The sequence below is a fragment of the Gymnoscopelus microlampas genome (assembly GCF_963454915.1).
Source record: "Gymnoscopelus microlampas genome assembly, chromosome: 9".
Lineage (NCBI taxonomy): Eukaryota > Metazoa > Chordata > Actinopteri > Myctophiformes > Myctophidae > Gymnoscopelus > Gymnoscopelus microlampas.
Genome location: NC_139946.1, coordinates 47,317,485 through 47,344,991, shown reverse-complemented (window position 1 = coordinate 47,344,991; position 27,507 = coordinate 47,317,485). Strand labels below are relative to the sequence as shown.

The 27,507-nt window shown below is 41.0% G+C and overlaps 1 protein-coding gene across 1 annotated transcript; it reads right to left on the bottom strand.

Annotated features, from left to right (window-relative positions):
* Positions 1 to 135: 135 nt before the first annotated feature.
* Positions 136 to 27,507, bottom strand: LOC311051576 (chymotrypsin-like elastase family member 3B; the record flags this gene model as incomplete). Its single annotated transcript, XM_084066155.1, has 9 exons — positions 136 to 258; positions 342 to 491; positions 11,080 to 11,232; positions 11,895 to 12,037; positions 15,947 to 16,083; positions 16,605 to 16,733; positions 18,995 to 19,092; positions 19,208 to 19,296; positions 27,450 to 27,507. The coding sequence occupies 9 exons, from the start codon at positions 27,505 to 27,507 to the stop codon at positions 136 to 138; spliced, it is 1,080 nt and encodes a 359-aa protein (XP_083922281.1).

The window sequence follows — 27,507 nt, the reverse complement described above, 5'->3', positions numbered from 1 at the left end:
TAGCTGACTTGTTATGCATTCATATCCATGTAAACACCTTTTAAAATATTATTTTGGGTTAGGGTTAGGGTTTCATCTTTCAATATAGCTCATTTTCACATTACCTATAATGAAGACAATGGGTAATAATGTTATCTAGCTGGTGGAGTCTCCCGTTGATCCGAAGGACGAGTAGACAGGAAGTTGTTTCCTCTCAGCGTGGCTCCTCGTGTGGGAGCGTATAGCCCTATCCCTGGGACACACAGTCTTCCGCAGACACTGCAGGGAGTTTTGTCCTGTGTTGAGGTGAGAGGTTCACGTTTCCTGTGGTCTGTCTTGTCTTGGATCGATGCCACTCTTGCCCGTTCGAAAGCCTCAATGCCTTGGGTAGCTTGGTGCCTCCACCTTTCCCTGTCGGCAGCTTTATCCTCCCAGTTTTCTGCATCAGTGTTGCAGCTCCTGAGGTTGGCCTTCAGTGTGTCTCTAATGTGTGTTTCACGCAGCAGGCCACGCTGCGTGAAACACACATTAACCACTTCAGCCCTATTTTATGCATACAGTAGGCCAGTGGTTCTCAAACTTTTTCATGTCAAGGACCCCCAAATTGACACTTATTAGCCTGCGGACCCCCATTTCAAAAGATATGCCAGGGACCCCCATAAGAGAAGATTTTTACAGCTCTAGTAGTGATTCTCAACCATTTTAATTTCAAGGACCCCCAGTTTGACATGCATTAGGGCTACAGACCCCCATTTAATGGCATTTCTATCACTTGGACCGCAAATTATATTGTAAAATCTATGTCAATTTAACTCTGAGAGTGTACAAATGGAACCAAATGGACCCGTCAGGGTCCATTTGGTTCCATTTGTACACTCTCAGAGTTACAGACCCATAAGGGTCCATTTGGTGCCTAATCTATCATTTAGCTGGGGACCCCCTGGAACTCCCTCAAGGACCCCTGGGAGAACCAATGCAGTAGGCTATTTGAAAATAGCAGATCCACAAGCTCACAACGCGGCGCATCGTGACGCGTTGTGAGCTTGTAGATCTGCTATTTTCAAACATTAGTAGGGTGCTTTTACTTTTGGTCCCTTTACGTATATTTTGATGCCAATACTTTTGTACTCTTACTCAAGTAACATTTTGAACACAGGCCTTTTACTTATAACAGAGTATTTTCATATTGTGGTATTGCTACTTTTACTTAAGTAAAATATCTTCTTCCACCCCCTCTCAGAGACAACAGTTGTTGTGTGATTACAATAACACACATTCCTATTCCAAGAAGGTACAGTTCCTGATTCAACCCACAGTTTCATTACAATATGATAATAGGTAACAGTACTGAGCCCCCATGGTGCACTATGGGTAATCAATGGAGCACAAGAAATATAATCACCATTGCAGATTGAGTTTTCCTTTTATTTGACAGATAATCATAAATGATTGGTCACCATATTAGTCCATGTGAACCCAGTGGCCCAAATGAGAACGGAAGAAAAATAGTTTTGGCTATGATTGGTTCAACATTATTGTTACAGATACTATATAGAATATATATTGTTTAATGGTAAGACTACAGGGGCTGAGAGCCATAAACATGAATAAATGCATATTAGTGCACTATATCAGATGCTTATATGGGCTATGTAATGCTTAGCACTTGAGATTCTTTATTTCTTTGTCGAAATAATAATTTGCAAATGAAAATGAAAAAGCAATTTTCACTGCGGCCCCTGGATCTATAAATGGAACGTTATTATTGTCGTTGTCGTTTAAGTAGTACATGTAGGATTATTAAATATTATTTAATTATCATTGCACAGGGCCATTGTCAGTACTTTGCTGTTATTGTGACCTGGATTTACAATGAAGTGGTCGGACTCGGTGTTGTGAACGGGGGTTTGGTTAAACTGATTTAAGAGTTCAAATATATTACTATACTTTGTATTTAATTCAGCCATCTAGTGTCATATAGCCAGAACCAATATGGTGGTGATTAGAGATGTACGATATTATCTGTCTGTCTGTCTGTTCCATTATAGTGGTATATCGGATATCGGTAAAAAAGTCAATATCGAACATCCCCTGTCCTGTACTGTCCTGTCCTGCCCTGTCCTGTCCTGTACTGTACTGTACTGTACTGTACTGTGTACTGTAGTGGCACGACACCCTGTTTAAGACATCTTCAGGGCACAGTTCACAAGGTCAGAAGACAGTTTAAGAACAACTGCGCTCTACAGTTATACACGTTCAGACTTTAGACTTCATAATGACTACAGGTGCAACAATTCAATCAAATGCCTCCTTATCAATAATTACTGATTGTTTACTATTTGGGCGTTCCCCACGTTCAGATGCAGCTACTGTGCCATAATGACCTGATAATGACCCGTATGTACTGTATTATATCTGATTGACATAGATGTGCCCACACACCCTGCGTGTGCGCGCGAGTGTGTGTGCGTGTGTGCGTGTGTGCGTGCGTGCGTGTGTGTGTGTGTGTGTGTGTGTGTGTGTGTGTGTGTGTGTGTGTGTGTGTGTGTGTGTGTGTGTGTGTGTGTGTGTGTGAATGCCCATGACCTGTGCCCCACACACAAATACATGACTCAGAGATACAAATATACAGTAGGGCTGTGCATGAGCCAGCCTTGACCTCAATCTTACATTCAGCTTGTTAAGGGTCATCTTTGCGTCGCCTATATTTTACAATTTGGTTATTCATTGACTCAGCCCACAGGTTTGATGCAATGCATTGTCTCTCTCTTTCCCCATGTGACATGGTCAGTACCCTCCCAGTGGTGTAAAGTAACTATCTACTCAAGTACTGCACTTAACTCATTCACTGCCTGAATTATTTCTGGCCGCGTTTGCCCACTGCCAAGATTTTTCATTGAAAAAAAAAAGTACTCAGGAGCCGAGATACAGAATTTTTAAGTTTTAAGTTAACAAGGAAGTGGATGGGAGTCTAGATTTTTTTTTTTTTTTTTAAGTCGTTTTAGTCATTCTAGCTAGGCATGGCTTATGGGACACAATTTTTGTTACTTTGTAGATTTTTATTATTATTATTATAAAACATACATTAACCACTTCAGCCCTGTGTACATTTCGGCCATTTGAAAATAGCCGATCTACAAGCTCACAATCCATTGCGATGCGACTCATATTTTCAAAAGATTTTCATATATTTGAAAACTTGAAATGGGACATTCTGCATACTGAGTACTTTTACTTTTGGTACTTTAAGTACATTTGATGATGATGGCAATACTTTTGTACTTTTACTCAAGTACATTTAGAATTCCGGACTTATACTTGGAACAGAGTATTTCTATATTGCCGTAGCCTATTGATACTTTTACTTGAGTAAAACATGTGAGTACTTTCCACCACTGGTCACTCCTACAGCTGCATGGACGAATACAGCGTACTGTACCTTTAAACATGTCGCAATGCATGCTATAATTATCTCCACGGCCACATTCTCATCAAACTATTTATTGATTAAAGACTGTGATTAGGGAGTGATAATTTGCAGAAACACGCAGTGACCATGAGCGCTGCTAGTGCAGCTTGTTTTTGTTTTTCAGCCATTATGTTTGTGTTGTAAAATTATAGATTCTCTCTCTTTCTCACTTTTCAGGCCAGAATAAACTTCACTGGCCTCCTTATGATGAGTCATGCAGGGCATTTGTCTGTTATTCCTGTTGTCATCACCGCACAACAAACTATAAATCATGCATTAGATTCAACACAGCTATAGTTTATAACCACAGGGGCCCTACAGGGCCGTGATCTGTGTTCCATGCTGGGTGTGCACAGGGGCCCTACAGGGCCGTGCTCTGTCTAACCACAGGGGCCCTACAGGGCCGTGCTCTGTGTTCCATGCTGGGTGTGCACAGGGGCCCTACAGGGCCGTGCTCTGTGTAACCACAGGGGCCCTACAGGGCCGTGCTGTGTTCCATGCTGGGTGTGCACTGTACACTAATGAGTGTTGGAGCTTCACATTATGCAGATATGACACCATGAGGCCTGGTGGAGTTCCTTAAAGCCTCAAACTCATCCTGCTCTTCGTAGTTAAGATGGGTAAATGCAGGACACATTTAGTGTATGTGAACCTCTACAGACAGTGGCAAAAAACACACCAAAGGAGTGGGGATTGTGTTATTATTTATTTACTCATTTATTTATTTATTTGATGAAGATGTACTAGTGCAGTGGTTCTCAACCTTTTCATGCCGCGACCTCCCAAAATAATCAATTTGATTTGGCAACCTTTTTTTTTTTTTTAGGTATTAAAAAGGTCTTAAAAGTCCTTAAACTGTCACTTCACTGTCATCTGGGGGACCCCCCAAAAAATCATGTGGGGGGCCCCCCTCGGGGTCCCAACCCACAGGTTGAGAACCACTGTACTAAGGGGGAAATTTACTACAGTAAAAAGGGTGTTCTTTTACAGAAACTGTTTTAACCCATTTAGGCCGGGAAAGAATCTGTGTCATTTTTAGATTTCTTTGGCTATTCGAAAATAGCAGATCTACAAGCTCATAGCGCGCCATGAGCTTATCTGGTATTTTTGAAAAATCGTGAACATTTGTGCAAATCTTTGAATATGTATTTTTTTTAAGCGAACATACAACTTCTGGGGGGTCCCTGGAACAAAATATTTTGAAATGTGGGTCCACGGCCAAATACCTATCCTTTTTTCAAAAAAACTGTTAGGATTTAGAAGACATTTGTAGAATCCCCCAGAAGCAAAGATTTTAGTTAAAAATGTTCGCTTTAAAAAATATATAAAAGATTTTTCAAAAAATAGCCAAAGAAATCTCAAAATGACTGAGATGCGTTCCCGGCTTTAGTGGGTTAATATTGACTGTTTTATACGGCTATACAACAGAGAGGAATCCCGTTGCTGGGCCTGATTTGCATGTTTGGTATGAACACGTGAAGCCCAGAAGAAGAAGATCGAGACAGACTGCAGCTCATTATCAAGACGGCGGAGCATGCAGGGTCATTAGGATAGTGACCAGATGTCTGCTGCAAGCTGTGCAGAGAGGCCGACCGCATCATCAGTAATTATTACTGTATAATTATCATTACTAAGCCTCTATACAACAGGTAATGAAGCTAACCAATCCATCGGGACAAAGGAAGGATTCTTCTAGCAAAGGGAAATAAGAAGCCAGACTAGGTTTAGTATTAAACCTGTAATTGTTCCTTCAGCAATTGAAGGGTTAAATGAGCGGGACAGCACTAAACACAGGCTCTGTGGTTGGTATTTCGGTCGGTATGTGTGCAATGAAGATCCTTATGCAATAATTGTATGGTGCAATATGTATTCATGAGCTGATTGTTAATGTTTCTCAGGGATCAGCTACTGTATAGCCCGCTGCTTATTGAAGTATTTATTTGATTCTATACAGTATTAGTATGTGTGTCAGCATTATGCTAGAAGGGGAGTGTGTGTGTGTGTGTGTGTGTGTGTGTGTGTGGTTTGTGTGTGCGTGCGTGCGTGCGTGCGTGCGTGCGTGTGCGTCTGTGCGTGCATGCTTGTGTGTGTATGCGTAAGGTAAGGTAAGGTAAGGAGTCGTATCCATGTAAAACTTCTGAACTTTCTTAAGAAAAACAATCTTTGGTTTCCTCCTTTCCAAAATGAAAAACAGTTGTTGGCATCAAAGGTTAGTTCATCATCCAGGATGGTTCTGAAATATTTATACTGCCAAACTACTGCCCTATATGCTAGTGGCAGGAGCAAGGGAAGTGTAGGTAGCTATGGATTCATATGAAGGTCAATAGAAATCTTGTTCTTTGACAGATTCAGAAAGACAGTTCACATCAATTGACAAATTCTCCTACCAGTGGTCCATGTCTGTTTCCCATAGTTCAAGATGCTGACTATCATTAGCCTGATTATCAGACAGAAGCTGCGTGGAGCTTCAGTCTGACATTGGCTGCAGTGTCCGCGATTCCGCGAGGGAGGGGATTCGAATTTCCCTAAACCAATCACAAGAGATTCACGATTCCGCCTACATCTGACGTCATCGTACAGCTTGTTTTAGCAGATATTCACTGATTGGCTTGTCGTTAGACCACTCCCACCTCCGACTCTGATTTGTCAGGTAGACATTATAATGCCAGACCAAGAGGAGCTCACTCAGAGAGTGGGCGGGGTCTATGGGCTGGAACCAGGCTAGACTATCATAGTATCATCCCAAAATAAAGTGGTGAAAGGCCATATGACATTATTTTGATGTCACTATGATATCTTAATGCCGGAAAGCAGGGCTACACACATCCACAAACATGCACACATCCAATGTGCCTGTGTGCGCGTGCGCGTGCGTGCGCGCGCGTGTGTGTGTGTGTGTGTGTGTGTGTGTGTGTGTGTGTGTGTGTGTGTGTGTGTGTGTGTGTGTGTGTGTGTGTGTGTGTGTGTGTGTGTGTGTGTGTGTGTGTGTGTGAGCGAGCATGTGCATGCGTGTGTGCGCGCATACGCCAGTGTATCAGGGGGATCTGTATAATGTGCATATGTGTGTAGATTATGTTTTTATTGTTGTTTTGAGTATTTCTATGACCTGACCTCCTGCATTCCTATCAGGGGTAATAAAGTTGACCTTACCTTGCCCATGTGGGAGTTACTATAACATCAAGTGATTAGTTAATGATTGCCCATGAGGGTCAGTGAGTTTGAAGCAGTATTATGAGCCATGTTGGCACCGGTACCATCGAGGGCAGTCCTCTAGTATGACACTAGTAGTAGCGTAAACGGGTTCATAATTTATTATACAATAAATATAAAGCCATAATAGTTTATGACTATAAACCCTCAGTAGCTCGAACTCATCCTACTGTGTGGGTGGTGAGAGAGTAAATGACCACACCCTGAAACAGTGATAGGTGGGGTGGTGATGGAAAAGGCCCAGTCAGCACTTTCACCCCATAAGCACTCCGCTGCTAATTAATACTGATAAGTAGTATTAACCCATTCAATCTAGGAACGCATGCTACAAATGTCTTCTGAATCCTAACGGAAACCTATGTTTTCTATCTCAGTGGTGCTCAAACCTTTTCATGTCAAGGACCCCTAAAATGATATATATTTGGTCGCAGACCCCCATCTCAAAATATTTTGTTCCAGGGACCCCCAATAAGCAAATATTTGAGTTCGCTTTGAAATAATTATATATGCAGTATATTCAAATATTTTCAAAAATGTTCCAAGATTTTTCCAAAATAGCAGATCTACAAGCTCGTAGTACTGTATGAACTTGTATATCTGCTATTTTTGAATAGCCAAAGAAATCTTAAAATGACACAGACACAGGTCTGGTCCAGCCCGGAGGCAACCCACAGTGCCAGAGCCTCCTAGTGCAGGGGTCTTCAACCTTTTCAGGCCAAGGACCCCCTAGCTGAGAGAGAGATAAAGCAGGGACCCCCAACTATATTGTATTAAAGTTTTTTTTAACTTAGTCTGCTCTTTTTCCCCTCTACACCTAGCCTCTTTGCCAAAAATAGCCGATCTACAAGCGCGAGGCGTTGAGAGCTTGTATATCGGCTATTTTTGGCTAAAGTTCTCCTCAGAAAAGGGGATGCTAGGGTTCAAGTGTTCCTTCGCCTCTCCCGTATGTATGCGAGAGCTGGCGATAACTTCTGGGAACTCAGATTAGGGTTCAAGTGGTTAAGGTAAAAAAAAAAAAGAATCACGCAAAGATTTGACGGACCCCCTGTAGTAACTCTGAGGACCCCGGGGTCCCGGACCCCCTGTTGAAGACCCCTGTCCTAGTGTCGCCAACAGCTGCAAAATCTCACCTATAACCTGGCCTGGCATCGGCCGGACTGATGGCGTGGATTCACTCACATACGTTCCAGGTGTGAGTGAGTGGATCCGCGTCGTCGGTCTGGCTAGTGCCAGGCTAACCCTATAACCCCCTAATTAGCACTGTCTCTAAACTACCCCCAAGAGACAGAGGGGGCGGCAGTAGCATGCCACTTGGACACAGGCCGGGGGCTGAACAGCCTCGGTCGGGTCTCCCGGAGGAGAGTGTCTGTCTGTTGCGAGACCCCAAACACCCAGTGACTCCAGGAAACAACACTGATGATGTGTCCAAGTTTGTGCGTCAGTTGCTGTTTTATTAAGTGATTCATTAATACTGATAAGTATTAAGAATCCTCCACTGATACATAAGGTTCAAAAAGAGCGAGCACTGGAAATGGAGACCATATTTGGATTCCTCAGTTGAAAGAGAAAAGGTGATTTAGGGACTCCAGCTCACCAGCCACTTGCATACAGTGACCTTTAGCAGCAAGAAAAGCAACTTCTTATTGTACAACAACATGAAGGGTCTGTTAGACATTTTGGAAAAAAAATGGATGTGCTCAGACCCTCTCCTATCAAACACAGCCGATCAGACTACGGCAGGGGTCTTCAATGCTTTTCAGGCCAACGACCCCTTAGCTGCGAGAGAGATGAAACAGGGACCACCCCCACTACATATTAGATTCATGTTAAATGTGTGTTTTCAGACATTTAACCACTTAAGCCCTCAACACCCTGTAACCTTGACCTTTGGCTCTGTACTTGGTCTACTCTTTTCCCCCCCCTCTACACCAAACCTCTTCGCCGAAAATAGCCGAACTTGTAGATCAGCTATTTCTTAAGCTTGTAGATCTGCTATTTTTGTTCCCCCAGAATAGGGATGCGAAATGTATTAACCACCACATGAACCCTAGCATCTCTATTTTGGGGCAACCTCACAGCACATGAGCTTGTAGATCGGCTGTTCTTGGCAAATACATTAGGTGTAGAGGGACAAAGGGGAGGGGACCAAGCTAAAGACCCCTGGGGGACCCCGGTCAATGAAGTTTATAGGATTTATGTGGTTAAATCAACTTGACAATGAAAAAAACAAACAAACATAATCTTTCTGCCTTTCTGGTTGCCATTATTATTCAGTGCCAAACCGTATTAATATTTCCCATAACAGACTTTGTCATGTGAACTGCATCGCTAGGAAACGGCGCGCAACAGGAAATAAACAAGGAACCCATTTAGAAATGTTTATGTTGTCCCGTATGAAAAGGTCTATAGTGTTCATTATAATCTATTATGAGCCAGCATGGGTCCTGTAGTTCTGGCTGGCACATGTCATTTAACACGTCAGTGCTAGATGTGTTATTTTTGGGAGAGCACAACCAAAGCCCCAAATGATTTAATGGGACTACGTAGTCATCCTTAGGAACATATTCACGCTGTGTGTGGCCAGTTGCATGTGGCGTGTCCAGCTAAACGCTATTCACTGTGGTATTGTCACTTTCCATTATTCGCGACACCCTGACACTAAGGTGTATGATTGGCTGAAAATCCTCTGTGGCCAGGGACTCAGGCACGCTTACAGGCCAGTCATAGAGGAGTAAGGTAAATGGTATTCACATTAAGTACAGAGACACGCTATGAATCACTGCCTCAATATACTTTAATAGCAAAAATGTCTTCCAGTTTAGCATTATAGCTGTGACGGTACAGTGCGGACATGTTATTGTCTGTGTGATGACTGTAATTTCAGGCTTTGCCTGTGAGCAGCACAGGTAGTCATCATAATAGTGGCTGATTTATGCTGCGTCATACCACGGTGTCTCGCGCCCAACATAGCCGATCTACAAGCCCACCACAAGCTGCGGATGCGACGCATGGTGGGCTTGTAGATCGGCTACGTTTCGGTGTAAATAGAGTTCATATAGTCTTGCTTTGTTCTCCACTGAGTGGAGCTCCTGTGACACTGCAGGGAGGTGACAGCTCAGTCCCTCTGTCCACCAGCAGAGGGGGACAGATTAAAAGCTCTGTGTTCACTGTGCAAATGACAGAAAGAAGAAAGAGGACACCCCCCACCCCTAAATAAAATAAAACCTATAAGGACCAAAGTTTTAATGTCTGCAAGTACAATGTTGACAATTCATTTAACATTGTAGGCATTACAGTACATTTCAGTTGTTTTTATGTAAAGTGTTTGGACAAAAGTTTCCTTCCACCTTGAGTTTTACAGTATTATGTTATCAGTGTGAATGTGTTATGTGTAATGGAGATACTACATGTGATATATAGTATAGTAGTATGATTATGGAGCAGTCAGACTGGATTAAGTACTGTAACAGATACTCAGTGGTTTAAAGTAACTAAATACATTTACTCAAGTCCTACAGCAGTACACGCACACGCACACGCACACGCATGCACACACGCACACACACACACGCGCGCGCACACACACACACACACACACACACACACACACACACACACACACACACACACACACACACACACACACACACACACACACACACACACAAAGAAAAGACATAATTAATAATAATGATATTTATTTGGACGTAGGCCTACAGTAATAAATCATCTGCAGACATCCAGTAGATCCTTAGTAATGGAGCATAGTCTGAGGAGATGACAAGAAACAAACAGTATTTCAGTTATTATAGATTCATCTATTTATCTAATATACATGTAGAATGTGAATAAAAGGAATTATGCATATTCCACTGCGATGGTCGGGCTGGTATCTATCTATCTATGTTGTCGACTAAAACTAGGACAAAAATGTTTGTCGACTACCTTTTTTCACTGACAAAAACTAAATAAAAACTAAAATAAAACTAAGCTATGATGATTAAAACTATGACTAAATATATTGACAATTTCGTCAACAAATAAAAACTAGACTAAAATGTTAGTGAGGGACCTAGTGGAGAAGAGATTCAGTAGAACTAAAAGACGAGTCATTTTATGTTTGGTTGCGCTTGGGTGTTGCGCACTGAAAATAGCAGACTGCGACACGTTGTGAGCTTGTAGATCTGCTATTTTCAGAATGCAACCAAGCGTAAAATCAGGCATTACGGCGCCATCAAGGCACCGCCAAATACACTAAAATCTTATGATGTTTAGTCGACTAAAACTAGACAAAAACTAAAACATTTCAGATGACTCAAATATGACTAAAACTAAATGGAATTTTATTCAAAGGACTATATCAAAATTTGCTGTCAAAATCACTGCTATGCTGTATAATATGAACATGTCAGGGGTCTTACGTCACTGAGCCAGTCGCTGAAGGCAGAGTTGCGAGTGAACACGGTGGGCTTCTTCACTTCGTTGCATTGGCGATTGGAGACGAAGCTGGTGACCCCGTGGACGTACCACCTACCATCCTGTCCCTTACAGTTCAGCGGACCCCCTGAGTCCCCCTGAGACACAAAGACATGGACACACACACACACACACAAACACACAAACAGAACATGAGTAAAATGTACTTAATTACTTTTACACCGCAGTCTGCAGTGGCGTGGACAGACATTTTGAGGGGCAGGTGCTCAAGTGAATTATACTTTTTTTTGTTTACTTGGTCTGCTCTTTTTTCCCTCTACACCTATACCTCTTTGCCAAAAATAGCCGATCTACAAGCTCACAACGCCTCGCAGTGCGAGGCGTTGTGAGCTTGTAGATCTGCTATTTTTGGCTAAAGTTCTCCTCAGAAAAGGGATGCTAGGTTTCGAGTGGTTATGGTAAAAAGAAAAATCATATCACATAAAGATTTGGCGGACCCCCTGTAGTAACTCTGAGGACCCCTTAGGGGTCCCGGACCCCCTGTTGAAGACCCCTGGTGTAAACTGAAAAAAAGGGCACTTCTGGTCAACAGGGCAAAGGGCAGGTGCTCTAGCACCACCTAGAGTCTATCTGTGCACGTCCCTGGCAGTCTGTCCTTGATTAGGATGTAGAAGAATAGTCGAGGTGGGTCGGGGTGGGAGCGGCGCCCCCCCTAGTTGTTTGAGCTGCAGGCGCGCCCGCACATGCACACACACACAACATCCCTATGAGGTGACGGGTAGGCTACAGGTAAACGTACGTTGCATCCGGAAATGACGTCTCCTCCAGCACAGATCATGTTGGTCTTGACGTTGATGCCCCACCACTCACTGCTGCTGCACACACTGTGTTCTACCACCGGCAGCAAGGCCTGCTGCAGGATGTCAGGCATGGGACCCCCGGCTGCATGGGGGACACAGAGACACCATGTTATTGAATAATGTAACAGGCATGGGACCACCGGCTGCATGGGGAAACACAGTAGCCTCTCGTAGCCAGACTATCACTGAGTCTGGTGCTTCTATGAGGACGTTTTTTTTCCAAGGGGGCGGCATCAAAACAATGGCTCTCGACGCAATTGGTTAGACCTACAACCAACTACCAATTACAGTCTCCCATATTTGAATACTGGGCCCTGATTGGTCACCCCAGACTTCGGGAGCAGGAAATGGATTCACAACGGAGCGGTGCCAGACCCAAATCGCAGAGGGCATTTTTTTTTTGCACTGGCAGATTCGTCTGAAAACACAGAGACACAATGTTATTTAATAGTGTTGCAGGCATGGGTCCACCTATATATATATCATTCAAATCTTGAGTGTTTTGTCAGTTCTTTTGGGGGCCCACTTGCAATATCCTCACGGGCCACAGGTTCGGTCTCGATGTTACGATATCTCCATGTTTTAGACTTAATAATAATAAAACAATTATGGACTGTCAATATGCTGTTGTGAAACTCCTGCCTGACCTTTCCAGTGGACAAGATGAATCCTGATATAATGTCATAATCACATGTTCCTGGTAAACTCCAGGACAATTATGGATAGCATGCTCACTTCACTGAGACAAGCCTGACAGCATACAGACACAGTCTGCTTGAATAAAAGAATTACAAAGATTTTTTGCTCTGGCTCCTCATCTGAAAACAGAGTCGGTGGCCAAATTGAATAGATCTGCCACAATATTAGATGATAAGACTGGCAGATAGGTTGCACCAGAATGCAGTCTTTAAAGATCCAGTGGTTAAAAAAAATTACTGGGGACACAGAGACAATAATGCTACAGGCATGGGACCACCGGGTTTATGGGGAAACACAGAGACACCATGTTATTACTTTCTGAAATACAAGTTAGATTATGATGTGACTTGACGTTCTGTGGTTTTAGTTTAGCTTTTGTTTTTAGTTGTTGTTGTTGTTGTTGGCGACGTTTTTTTATCGTTTGCAGATGCCTTTCAATATTCTGGCCAGGGACTTCAGATGAAAAGTAGGGCAACCCTGACTGAAACGGACACATTTGTTTGTGTAGCACTGGCCCTTTAAGGAAAGTGCATAAAGAGGTGGCCAGGTTTGTGGCCTCCTGTTTAGCCAGAAGCCTGGCTTGAGTGTTTGTGAGAGAGACCTGGAGGCATGAGGGGTACAGACTAATTCTCGGTAAGACAATCTGAAACAAATGACAAGGTTTTTATAACTCATTGTAGCAATAGTAAGAGTTTAGGCTGACAATATTAGGCCTGTTGTTAATTATACTAATATATATCTGTATTTCCAGAAGCCTCCAGGTCCTTTGAGCAGCAGTACCCTGTGGCTGTGCAGGCCTATGTCAATGGGAGCCATGAGCATATATTCACTCATTGGGTATGTTTGTTATTTTGCTGTATTTTGTCATCTTGCTATAGGGGCCTAATGTCTGGGATGAATTGTTGGAGGGTTGGTCTAATGCTTATTTGATTTTTGTAGGAGCTGAACTAACCATCACTGTTTTTCCCACCGTGCCATACAGTATATACTATTTAGACTAGGTTTTTACTGTTGGACTGTGTGCAATAGGGTTGACTGAGGACAGAGCTATACTGGGCCATGAAGTAGCATTGCATGATTTTTATTTTGGTTTTGCGTATTTGTAGTTTGTTTTGATTTGCTTATTTACTTTATTTGCTTTTGGTTTTGCATTATTTTGATTTGTTTAATTTCTGTAGATTTAGTTTAGTAGGCCCCGAAGCCCTTACCCTTATTGTCCCTTTGCCTTTTGGGTTTAGTCCCTTTGCAGAACTCCCAGTAATACTAACCGCTTTCTTCCTTTCTGTATTTTAACCTGACTATTTTTTATACCAACTGTTTGAATAAACTTCACACATTTGATACATCAGCCTCTGGTTCTGTTAATTCTGAACCCGTACCTTACTGGGGAACCTTACCTTGTTCAGTCCTATATATCTATATATACAGTACAGTATATGGTTAAAGTGTTTAAAGGATCCCTCACTCCTATACGTGTGGGTGGCGTAGTCGTTGCTTTATATCGCCCTGCTACATTTGCTTAGCAATATCCTCAAGTGTTCATTTAGAATTGAGGCATTTAATAGGCCCCGTTTACACTGGCAGCCAAATCCAGCCTGAATCAGATCTGTGCCATATCCACTGTGCCAGCTTACAAATCCGACTAGAGCCACATTCAGAGGTGGTTTCAAATCTGATTCAAATCTGATTTCTAAAGATGCGTCTCAGTCTGAACGCAGTAACCTGCTCTAACCACACAAGTCTCATATCAAACTGTCCAAAACATCACTTACAGCGTGACCTGAGCGCCACTGATGTCATTACAGAGCACGAGAATTGATTTTGATGTATGAGAGCGCAAGGGTTGTAATGAAATAAAACAATAGTGCAGCATAAGTTTTACAGAAGAAATGTCGAGCAGTATTTAGTGGACAGATATTCTGTGTCTCCTAGCACTTTGGGGGGGACGCCTCTGTACAAGCCAAACTTGTAGGAATGTACAGGAACAAGGCAATATTATATAAAGACATATCTCGCGGCATGGCAGACAATGGGTTCACAAGGTCCTATCTGCAGTGTCAGAGGAAAATAACGAATTTGAAGAACACACATAAAGAGATAAAAGTCATGACGCCTACGTCGTTACCACGGCAACCATAGCAGATATGTCGACGCAGGGGGGCGGCTTTGGGTTGACGTTGTTTAACCCATTAAGACCTGAAGCCGATTCAACAAATGTCTCCTAAATCCCAACAGTTTTCTGAAAAACGTATGTTTCTATGTCAGTGGTGCTCAATCTTTTTCATGTCAAGGACCCCCAAGATGATATGTATTTGGCCGCGTACCCCCATCTCAAAATATGTTGTTCCAGGGACCCCCAGAAGCAAAGATTTTCGCTTTAAAAAAAATTATATATTCAAAGATTTGCACACATTTTCACGATTGAATAGCTAAAGTGTAAAATAATGACTCACAAAGTGCAAGATCAGAGAACATGTTGTAGAGAAGGGAGGGACAGACATCCTTTAACTCAGTGTAAAAAAGACTTATCTGGAATACTACAGTATAGTGTTTACATAAGTCTTAAGTACTGTACTTAAGTACAATTTTGAGGTATTTGTGTTTTACTTGAGTATTTCCAATTTCCAATACTTTTACTTCTACTCCACTACATCTCGTATCCAAATACTGTACTTTTACTCCACTACATTTCAGTTACTAGTTACTTTGTAGATTTTGATTATTATTACAAAACATACATTACCCACGTCAAGCCTAAATACATTTCGGCCATTTGAAAATAGCAGATCTACACGTTTACAATGCGTCGCGATGCTTGTAGATTTGCTATTTTCAAAAGATTTTTTTACATTTGAAAACTTGAAAAGGGACATTCTTGCGTTTGAGTACTTTCAACTTTTGGTACTTTAAGTACATTTTGATACCAACACTTTTGTACTTTTACTCGAGTCGATTTTGAATAGCGGACTTTTACTTGTAACAGAGCATTTCTCCATTGCATTATTGATACTTTCACTTAAGTAAAACCTTTGAGTACTCTTTTCCACCACCGCTATATACACTGATCAGTCAACACCACTGTATAGCATTATGACAATCTGCTGTGTACTTTGGACTGCAAGTGTATAATGTAGTTGAACATAAAGAGTAAATGACATTGTGAATTACACGTCATCAAAGTGGCAGGCCTTGCTAATAGGCCCTGATACTAAATGACCATGTTACATAATGGCATCTGTCATATAACAGTGCTTTAGAGCTGAGTGACAGAATGAGAACAAGGACACATTACTGTAAAGGTTGCCCCAGCCAGAGATGTAGCAGGCTGCCCCGTGGGCCAGCATCTCCCCAGACTCTGGAAGACAAGCCACGCCAACGCTGTCGGTCATGATGGGACTCTTGTCCAGTTTCAGCAGGGCAAGGTCATTGCTGTGTGGAAAATAATCACATAACGTCACCTTCAGTGGTGGAAAAAGTACTCAAATTCTTCAAATTCAGCGGGCACAGCACGCGTGCATGCGGGCACACGGGCGTGCATGCGAAAATCGGATTTTGGTACTTTTTTCCCCCAGTTTTTTGTTACTTTATTTCGGGGTTAGGGTTATAGATATATGATAAAAAAAATATGGCTTTGGATAAAACATTTGCACACTCTCAGAGTTACGGGGGTCGTGGAAATTGAAACATTTGAGAACCACTGTGCTACACTAAATGGAACAGAGCCTTCATTAGTATCATTGGTAACACCTGTGAATGTCTTCACAATATGGCTGCTGTGCATAGAGCCCATTACCCCAACAGAGCTATGCTATGGTACCTTCCACAAATGTATGACAGTGGAACTGTCACAGTGAAAACAGCATCTAATTTAGTTGATACAAGCAGGAGATACAAGCAACTATGGTAGTTGGTAATATTGCGTGACGGAGGAAAAAAAGATAACAACCCACCCTTGGTTCACACGGTCGATATCCCAATCGGGGTGAACGATCCTGCGCAGAATGTCTCTGGTTTGTTCGGTTCCCTCTTGCTTGCTCATACTGTGCTCCCCCAGGACGACGCGGTACACGTCTCCAGGCCTGCAACAAACGACATGTTTATTCTTCACATCTTTGTGTCCCACACAGTGGTTAGAGAGGCAGACATTGATCTACAATATAAGATTAATCCATTAAGACCGGGAACGCATCCAGGGACGTGCACAGATAGCCTCTAGGTGGCGCTAGAGCACCTGCCCTTTGCCCTCTTGACCAGAAGTGCCCTTTTGAAAAAAAAACAAAAAAACGTTTTTTTCCCCAGTTTACAGCAGGGGTGTTCAACAGGGGGTCCGGGGGTCCTCAGAGTTACTACTCTGAGGACCCCCTAGGTTGTCCCTGAGCAAGACTCTTAACCCCTAATTGCTCACAGGTTCTCATTGGAAACAAGACCGCAAGGACTTTCATGAACGACCTGTTAAAAGGAATTGTCCTTACAGGGGGTCCGCCAATTCTTTATGTGATATGATTTTTCTTTTTACCATAACCACTCGAAACCTAGCATCCCTTTTCTGAGGAGAACTTTAGCCAAAAATAGCCGATCTACAAGCCCACAACGCCTCGCACGCGAGGCGTTGTGGGCTTGTAGATCGGCTATTTTTGGCAAAGAGGTAGAGGGAAAAAAGAGCAGACCAAGTAAACAAAAAAAAGTATAATTTACTTGAGCACCTGCCCCTCAAAATGTCTGTGCACGCCACTGAACGCATCTGTGTCATTTTAGATTTCTTTGGCAATTAAAAAAAATAGCAGAGCTACAAAAATTGAGCTTGTAGATCTGCTATTTTTGAAAAATCTTGAAAATGTGTCCAAATCTTTGAATATATATATATTTTGAAAGCAAACATTTTAACTCAAATCTTTGCTTCTGGGATTCTACAAATGTCTTCTAAATCCTAACATGTTTTTGAAAAAACGTATGTAGCTATATATAATATCAGTGGTTCTCAAACTTTTTTCATGTCAAGGAGCCCCAAAATTTTATGTATTAGGCCGCGGACCCCCATCTCAAAATATGTTGTTCCAGGAACCCCCAGAAGCAAAGATTTGAGTAAAAACATGTCGCTTTAATATATAAAAGATTTGCACACATTTTCACGATACAAAAAGAAAAAAAATGCTTTGGCTACTTTGCTGGATTGAATGGGGGATGAAAACCCAGGCTGATGTTGTAGGTACAGGGTAAAAACATGGCAGGCTGTATAAGGACAGCATAAGGCTGACCTTATGTTACACCATGATGTCATGATCAGGACCACAGCTGCAGCTAATCAAAATAATAATGGGTGTGGTTAGATTTAGGTGTGTCAAAGTGCATCAACAATACTGTTGACTGCTGCCTATGTTCACACATCATCGGTAGTACAGCCATGGGTCTGAGCACACACATAAATCATAAAACACACACATTATTAATTTGATTAGCTGCAGCTGTGTTGCTTAATACCTTGCCATCTTTTTCTTTTTTTTCCTCCAATATTTGTTTTTATAATTTTTTCAAAAATGTATTTTTTTAACAATATTTTTGTGACACCATGTTTAAAGTGGTTAAGTATGTCTGTGGGCTTTATACATAGTTAACCAATGAAAGGTTGAAATTAACAAGAGCTTGTGACTAACTATTAACTACTATTGGATCCATTTCAACACAGATACTTTTTTTCTATTTCCTGTAAAGAAAGGGTTTCGTACATACAAGGTTTTCTAGCTGACAGTAACGATGGATAGACTGTTGACTGACTGACGAGGGAGAAAGAGTTTTGTGTAAGATAAATTAAAAAATCCTGAAAATGTTTGCTAATCATTGAATATATATATATATATATATATATATATATATATATATATATATATATATATATATATATATATATATATATATATATATATATTTATAAAGAGAACATTATTAACTCCAATATGTGCTTCTGGGGGTCCATGGATGGAATAACATATTTTGAGATGGGGGTCTGCGGCCAAATACATATAATTCTGGGGGGTCCTTGGCATGGAAAAGTTGGAGCGCCACTGATATAGCAACATACTGTTAGGATTTAGAAACAAAAATGATGTATGTATTTGGCCGCGGACACCCATTTATGAGCTTGTATATCTGCTATTATTGAATAGCCCAAAGAAATCTAAAATGACACAGATGCGTTCCCGGATTAAATAGGTTAAATATCTTCTCAGAAAATAGCAGCGTTGCGTTCAAACGCGGTGTGAGCTTGTCAATGTGCTATTTTCCTGCGAGAGTTTTCCCCCAGAATTTAGATGCTGGGGTTTTTAAGTGGTTGACGGGAACTCACCAAATGCAGTGTCCAGCCGTCAGGACCCAGCGAGGACCAATCAGAGTGCCTCCACACGTGTGATGCCAGCGACTGCCGTGCTTCACCTGCAGGGAAATCTGAGAGAAAAATAACACAAACACACTCCGTTACCGTGGCAACTGAACGAGAGGACAAACAAACAAATGAGATGAGAACATGGATTGGATGATGATGAGAGTACGTCTACAGTACCTGCCAAGGCCAGCTGTGAGGACGGGCATCCTGTCCGTTCACCACCCTGCTGGCATCGGGTTCAAATGTGGGGGTGCCACACCCGTACACTAAGAGAAAACACATGACGGCACAATTTAAATGCATGATCCGTCACATACTGTAGATTCTACTGTGAACATATACTGTATATACCAACTCAGATATCCTGAAACAAATGCTTTATGTTAGTTCCATTATTTACCATTAAAGGTAGGGTAATGATATTTTTGGGTATTTTTTAGTTTTTTGTTAAAAGGTTAAAGTTCTATATGTTGATAGTAATCATTGCTACATAGTTTGTTCGGTCACAGGGGTCTCTCCAGCTCTCTAGTAAACAGAATATACGTCCATTTTCAGGTAGGTGACAAACTTTAAGCCAATCAGGAGAGAGTACTGAAAATGCATTTTCTGTTTAATAAAGAGCTGGAGAAAAATGGGAGACTCCTTTTACTGAACAAACACTCTATAGCAATGAGTACTATTAGAATATAGAGCTATTTAACACGTATTCTAACCAAAGTAAATCACTTACCCTACCTTTAAAGGTATGATAAGTGATATTTTTTGGTTAAAACATAATGTTTTTTGTTAAAAGGTTAAAGCACTATTCTGATAGTACTCATTGCTATATAGTGTTTGTTCAGTAACAGGAGTCTCCATGTCTCTCCAGCTCTTTAATAAACAGAAAATAAACGTTCAGGTAGGTGACAAAATATCAACCAATCAGGAGATAGCACCCATTTATCAGCTTTATTGTTATAGCGTTCCAGTTCCAATTTGTTCAGCTCATTTATTTGTGTCATCACAATTTCATTTGTTTAATCTGTATCCTGACTGAGTTCTCCTTCCTGATTGGATAAAATTGGTATCCCATGGAGACTCCCGTTACTGAACAAACACTCTACAGCAATGAGTACTATCAGAACATAGCACTATTTAACACTTATTTTAACCAAAGAAAATCACTTACCATACCTTTAAGTTTGATTCAAGATCCAGCATTTTGTATCATGTACAAGTACACAACAGTAACATTCTTTGCTTTCAGATCCTCAATATTGTATCAGCAATGTAATAACAACATAAATCATTAAGAATAACAAGTAGTACGGTAAGAAATAGCTCGAGTATGTAAATATTCATTAATAATAGCTGACTTTCTGTTTGCACTACTTTCTTTGTACCGTCTCAGTGAACTCAAGTAAGCGAAGGCCTGCTACCCACCATATGCCGCCAGAAGCAGCACTGAAGCCAGTCTCAGTAGAAGTAACATGGTTGACAGTCTTGTCTGTCACACTATTCAAACTCTCTCTTATACCCGCAGACCCTGTTCGCCTGAGAGCCCAGAGACCATCTGGGAAACAGAGGTCAGGTCGCCAAATATAATCGCTGTTATCGACATTGTTATCTGTAGACGTGTGCCAGAATTAGCTGGGAAGAACTTCCTGTCCCACAGATGTGTCTGTACTGTACCATGACTCTGTTACAGCACTGTGAGCCATACGTTAAATCCATGCATGTGACAGAGGGGCAGGTTTGACATCGTGTGAAGTTCTGTTTAACTACAATCTGCTGATGTGGACCCATTTACAATCATTACTGTCACCGATGGCCTGCTGGTCCCCAAACAGTGGTGGAAAAAGTATACTCACTTAAGTAAAAGTATCAATTCTGCAATGCAAAAAAGGCCTGTGTTCAAAATGTTACTTGAGTAAAAGTACGAAAGTACTGGCATCAAAATATAAAAGTACAACAATGTTTGAACTAGCCAATCTACAAGCTCACAACACGTTGCGGTTGTGAGCTTGTAGATCGGCTAGTTTCAAACAGCCTATATATGAAACAGGCTGAAGTGGTTAATGTATGTTTTATAATATCGTTGCTGTCTGGCAGAAACCAGCTAAATCCATTTTGATGCTTTTGCATTTTTTTTCCATAAATCTTTCCATTCAGCTGTTCTTATCAATGATGAATAAAACCTCCTAACTCCACTTTTTGTAATTTCCTGAAAAATGAACCTTTTAGAGTTAGTTGGTTTCTGCCGGACAGCAGAGATATAATAATTTATATCTGCAAAGTAACTAGTAACTAAAGTTTTCAAATAATTGTAGTGGAGTAAAAATACAATATTTGTCTCTGAGTGTAAAAGTATTGAACATTGGAAATACTCCAGTGAAGTAAGTACAGTACTCGAGTAAATGTACTTAGTTACTTTACACCCCAACCAACATCCTTTAGAATCTCACGCGCAATGTATTCCATCAGATGACTAAAGTTCATTTTTCTTCTTCTTCATGGTGCGATTAATTTCCCCCAAAACACATTTTATTACACTGCTGTTTGTGTCGTGATAAGTTAACATCCACACAGAACACAAATATTCAAATGAGAAATTTGAAGGCCGAAGTGGAGAACTGTTCCATGTGAGTGAACTCATGGGCGAAAATGAGTCGGTCGGTCCAATAACGGATAGGCGAACCGTACGCCGTTTGGAAGGGTTTGGGGCCGATGCGTCTCCGTGAATATGACAAGGCCATAAAGCGATGCAATTGTTATTCAGAATGAGGTCGATTTTGCACCTTGAACAAAGACATCAACCTGTATGAATGAGGCATCAACTATAAGAATAGGTTTCCTTTTTTTTTCCAAATACTTGCCGGTGTATTTTCATATAATGTATTCATTACACCCCCGGTGTGAAAGACTTTCAGTATGAGTCAGGTATAGGTAATGTAAAGTTCATTTATTATTGTTCTGCTAGACAGACTGTTGCTCCTAGCACAGCCTCAGCACACAGCTATTATTAGAAACTTACAGTAAAGAACACAAACATGATGATGTGAACAGAATGATGTGAGGCAGGTTGTGACACTGCCACATAAATGTGTGAAAGATTTCCTGTCCATGTATGAGTATTGAAATAAACATAACATACTTGTGATAACAAAGGGAATATATTGGTTAAAAAGTTGGCTAGATATTTAACATCTAAATTTAGTGAAATTTGTGTTATGTTTTGATGAAGATATCCATTCATTCTCTGCCGTCTGGTTTTATGTCATAGGGGGAGCTGTGGGCAAACACATACACATGTAGTAAAAGTTCCAGGAAGTGATCACTGGTAGAAAAGTTCCAGGAAGTGAGGTACCAGGAACTTATAAAAGTTACAGGAAGTGAGGCGGCCAGGGGGTCCATTTTGGCCATGACAGAGTGTTTGTTTGGTGTGGTTTGACAAAGACTCGATCTTTAAAGCCTATACAGTGTAATCCAAATCAGAACTTTAAACCATTGAATATTGTGACCTGTGAACTTTAAGACCTGAATAAGGGAAGTTTGATGGAAATGAAGAAGACATTCTGATGGTGGATGTTATGAACTGAAACAGAGGTCTGTAAGGGTCCATTTGGTTCCATTTGTACACTTTTAGAGTCATGGGGGTCTGTGGCCTAATAGGCTCTATGCACAGCAGCCAGGTGTTGCCAATGATACTAATAAAGACTCTGTTCCATTCTGGTCAAACAGAGACAGGGTGCTGATATCGTGCATATTGGCTCACTGGAAACCACCAGTGGGTCTAAAATTGGGGTCCCTCATGGTACCCTCATGGTTCCTTGAGGGGGTTCCAAATGGGCCCTTACGGGTGTGTAACTTTTGAGAGTGTACAAATGGAACCAAATGGACCCGTAACAGAGTTATGGGGGTCGTGGAAATTAAAAAGTATGAGAACCACAGTGCTACACTAAATGGAACAGAGCCTTCATTAGTATCGTTGGTAAACGTGTGAAGGAAGTGATAATATGGCTGCTGTGCATAGAGCCTATGTATCCTTGCTTGGTCTGTGAGATTCTAAGTTCAGTATAGTGTTTAGTATTTCTTGATGATATTCTTGATGTATGGAATCAATCAATCGATTGAAAAGACCCTTGTGTACAACAGCGTGTAGATGCGTGTGACAGGTATAAACCATGGAGAAAGGAAGTGAGCAGAGGAAGGGAGTTAAACTGATAGGAGGACTTAGTGTCATCGTCTGTGAGGAAATACATTTAGCACAGCGTGACCGCAGATCTGCATGGCTTTAGGTTACGCTCCACAGAAACAGGCCTGTATAACAACTCTTTCCCCTCTTCTCTCTTTAAAAAAAAAACACACGCCATACGTCTAAAAGCTGGAGGCCCACGGACTCCTGGAAGGATCTGGAGTCCATTCTTTACGCCTCTATCCGAGACGGTATTCCTTTTCCCCTTTGGGAAATTAGTATCATTCTCTGGAGGAGATCGGCACGTAGCTATAAATTTCCCCCTAAATCAGATCAATATTTGCCAGAGCAGAGCAGCAGCTAACAGGCCACGATTGTTTTCATGGCTGTGTTATGATAACACTCCGGCACAGCAGATATTTTATGTACAGATTTATGAAGCAGGCATGTGCGGCGTGTTTGCATAACACGCCAATGACAGAACCGGGACTAATTTCTGATTCGCATTGCCACAGTTGTAACTCACGGTGAATCAGACACCCAGTGCAGGAGACTGTGTGTGTGTGTGTGTGTGTGTGTGTGTGTGTGTGTGTGTGTGTGTGTGTGTTAAATAGAGAGATGCAGTGTAAAACCTCTATACTGTAAATCCTAAAGAAATCTCAATAAAAAAGAGCAATGTATTTGGCAACAAAACAACGTTAATCTATTGCAGTCGTAATGATCTTGACTTGCCAGTTACATTCAGTAAATCTGGGTACATACTGTGTTATTGTGCTTCTTTCTGGCAACTTTAGTGGAGTAACAGTAAAACAGGAGCTTCGCTCTCACAGGGAAAATAAAAATCCATAGCTTGATATATCGACTGAAGGCGTTTTAACTCCTGTTTGTGAGTGCAAGGTCTGACAGCATGTCAGTTCTTCCTTCAGTTTTGCGCTTATAACTTATTTCCGCTCCCTTCAGCATATTATTTTCTTCCTTCAGACAAGTTGGAACACCGAGAGCTCCCGGCTGGAATGAACTCTTATAGACCAACGACCAACGGGAGAACATCGGTCCAAGTTGATGTCTCTGGACGGCGAGATTCTTTTGGCAGTTTTGCGAACACAATTTCAAGTTCTAACTGTTTAGGTTCAAGTTCAAGTTTAGCGGAGAACCTCTCGGGGACACGGGGAGTAGGAGTGGGTTTGAGAGAGAGCAGAGAATTGCCTCTTGGTTCAGACAGAATTCATATCACAGCGCAGAACTTTTCATATTGACATCCGGGATTGAATGTTCTAACTTTGTGCTCCAACTGTACCCCACCATCTTGTACAGTATATTTGTTTCATTAATTATTAATGATAAAAATCTCCCAAAGAACATTTTTTGTGGCGTGTAAAGTCAAAAGTGTATGACTGTGCAGTATATCTCAGTGGCTGTTTCTAAACTATGTTCCTAAACTTTTTTTTTAACCCATTAAGACCAGGAACACATCTGTGTCATTTCAAGATTTCTTTGGCTATTTTTGAAAAATCGTGAAAATGTGTGCAAATCTTTGAATATATATATTTTTAAAGCAAACTTTTGTAATTCAAATATTTGCTTCTGGAGGTGCCGAGAACAAAACATTTAGCAAATGTTTAAAGAATATATATTCAAGATTCAGAATCAGATTCAAGATTTGAACACAATTTCACGATTTAAAAAAAATAGAACAAGCTCATGACAAGCTATGAGCTTGTATATCTGCTATTTTTGAATAGCCAAAGAAATCTTAAAATGACACAGATGCGTTCCCGGATTGAGTGGGTTAAATATGTTCTGGCCCATAGAACTTCTATCAAAACATATTCCTCTAATTACTAAAGTGTATATAATTATATTTTGGTTAGAGGTAGAGTCGAGCTGATAGAGTTTGTTATCCAGCTGAGGGTTTTTAGCTTCAACAGACTTTATGTACTGCCAAAGTGCAGTTGTGGTTGAATTTGCATAATGTCTAGTGAACAATACATGGTGTATTATGTTTGGCACAGCGCCATATGTCTGCACCTTATTTGATCCCATTTAAAGTAACTATGGGACCTCTGGGTGGTGCAGCAGGGGTGAGGTTACTGCTTACCACGGAGACTGGGGTTTGAATCCTCCGGGAAAAAAGTGTGTGTGGAATACATGCAGGCCTACGGCAGTGGTGGACCAACATTTTGAACACAGGCCTTTTACTTCTAACAGAGTATTTCTACATTGCAGTATTGATACTTTTACTTAAAAAAATGTAGTACTTTTTCCACCACTGCTCTTACCTTTACATTACAGAGGAAATGCTAGCAGACCCAAGGCGGGTCACCTGACCATGTGGAGCAGGCAGAGGTGCTCCTGACCAGAGGAGGGTCAGGTGAGACAGTGTTCACCTAATTACACCCTCACGGACCATCTTACAACAGGAGGCAATGCACTGAAAGAAGTAATGGACTTCAAGTACTTGGGCTTATGGGTCAACGCAACCTTAAAAGTGAGGAAATCATGGAGGGTTCTGAATGGCATGGCCAGCGTGTGGAAGCCCAACCCCCCCCCCCCCCCCCTGATATCAAGCTCAGCTTTTTCTCTGCGATAGTACAGTTTGATTGATTGATGTACTTAATTTAGTAAGACATGAGAACAACAGTACATGGAAGAACAAATTCACAATACAAGGTCTACTAAACTGGAAGGCTCATTAAGCACTAAGCTTGTTTAAAATGAGATCCCCATGCACACAAATCATGATGACATATAAGAGACAGACAGATATACACAACTACTATACAGAACGTCATACAATCAGCTTACAGGTTACTGGTATGAAAAGTGAAAAATATGTATAAGAGAAGAAACGATAGGTCCTCCTATGTGGTTATAGATAGATAGATAGATAGATAGATAGATAGATACTTTATTAATGCTGGAGTCCCTGGCCACATGTGCTTCACCACTGTGGGAGACAAGTTTGAATATTGTGTTTGTTTATATTAATAACTGCTTTATTTTGTGATTTTGTATTTTGCTTTATTTTGTGATTTCGTATTTTGGTTTAACAGTTCCTATATATTGAAGTATATGGTTGTTAAATAAGCTAAGTTAAAAAGGTTAAAATATTTATCAATTTGTTTAATTCATGATGAGGTTCTTTAGGTTAAAAATAATGCTGTTACTGTAGCTTTAAGAAGAGAGCTCAGGTTGTGTAACTGAGAATGTAATTAACAATTGCTAACACCTGAGTGTGCAGGGCAGTGCAGATTCAGTTGATGCTCAAGGTCTTTTTGAGTTTAAGAACTTGTTTTTAGATGACTTCTGTAACAGGGAACAAATTTTTTTTGGAATACATATTTTTGTAATTCATTCTACTTCGGAGTCCTTTTTTGAGTTTTTCTGCTCAAGGGAATATATACGAGTATATAATAGAAAGGTGCCGCTGAGATTCAACCACTCACAACCACAATGCTACGTGCAATACTAAACATCAACCAGGGTGAGCATGTTACTAAGCATCTCTAAGGGGGAGCTAATGGTGAGTGAGAAGATGGCAGCCAGGAGAATGAGGCTGGTCGGTCACTGCCATAGACACCGGGAACTCCCATGCAGGTGAGGGCTATAGTCAGATGTATGAAGGGTATAGCAGTCATTTTGGGGCATAAACAAGAAGTTGAAGGATAAAACTACTAATGATGATAATAACTGATAATGATGATGATGTTCACATCATGTAAAACATTTTAAATGGTTGTGCCTCTTCTAGAAGGCAGTGGAAAACAGAAAGGTCTTTACTTGTGTATAAATAAGAGTGGCAGCAGACCTAATTAAACAATATTGTCTTTATATTATATCTTCCACAATCCATGGAAATACGTACAATAATGAATACATTTTCTTATATAACTTTGGACTGATATGCACATATTACCTTGCAAATAAAAAAGGGAGATAGGTATGAGCTATATATATAGGCATTACTGTATGTATGACATATATGCAAAAAGTCAAATATATATTAGCTATATATGTAGGCATTTGTGACATATATGCAAATATATGAACCTGATTGTGGCATATATGTGGACATATATAAGCTATATCTGAGACATAGATTCCCTATATATCAACATATATGCACATATAGGAACCTGCATATGACATACAGTATAAGCGGCGTATATTCTGCATATACCTGCCATATATTGGCATATATGTTCATATATTTCCTTTCCGTGTGGGCAAGATGACTGGAGACACCTCTGGAGGGCTCGTCCGAGGACGTACTAGAGATCAGGGCCTCTATCTCTCCATCCAT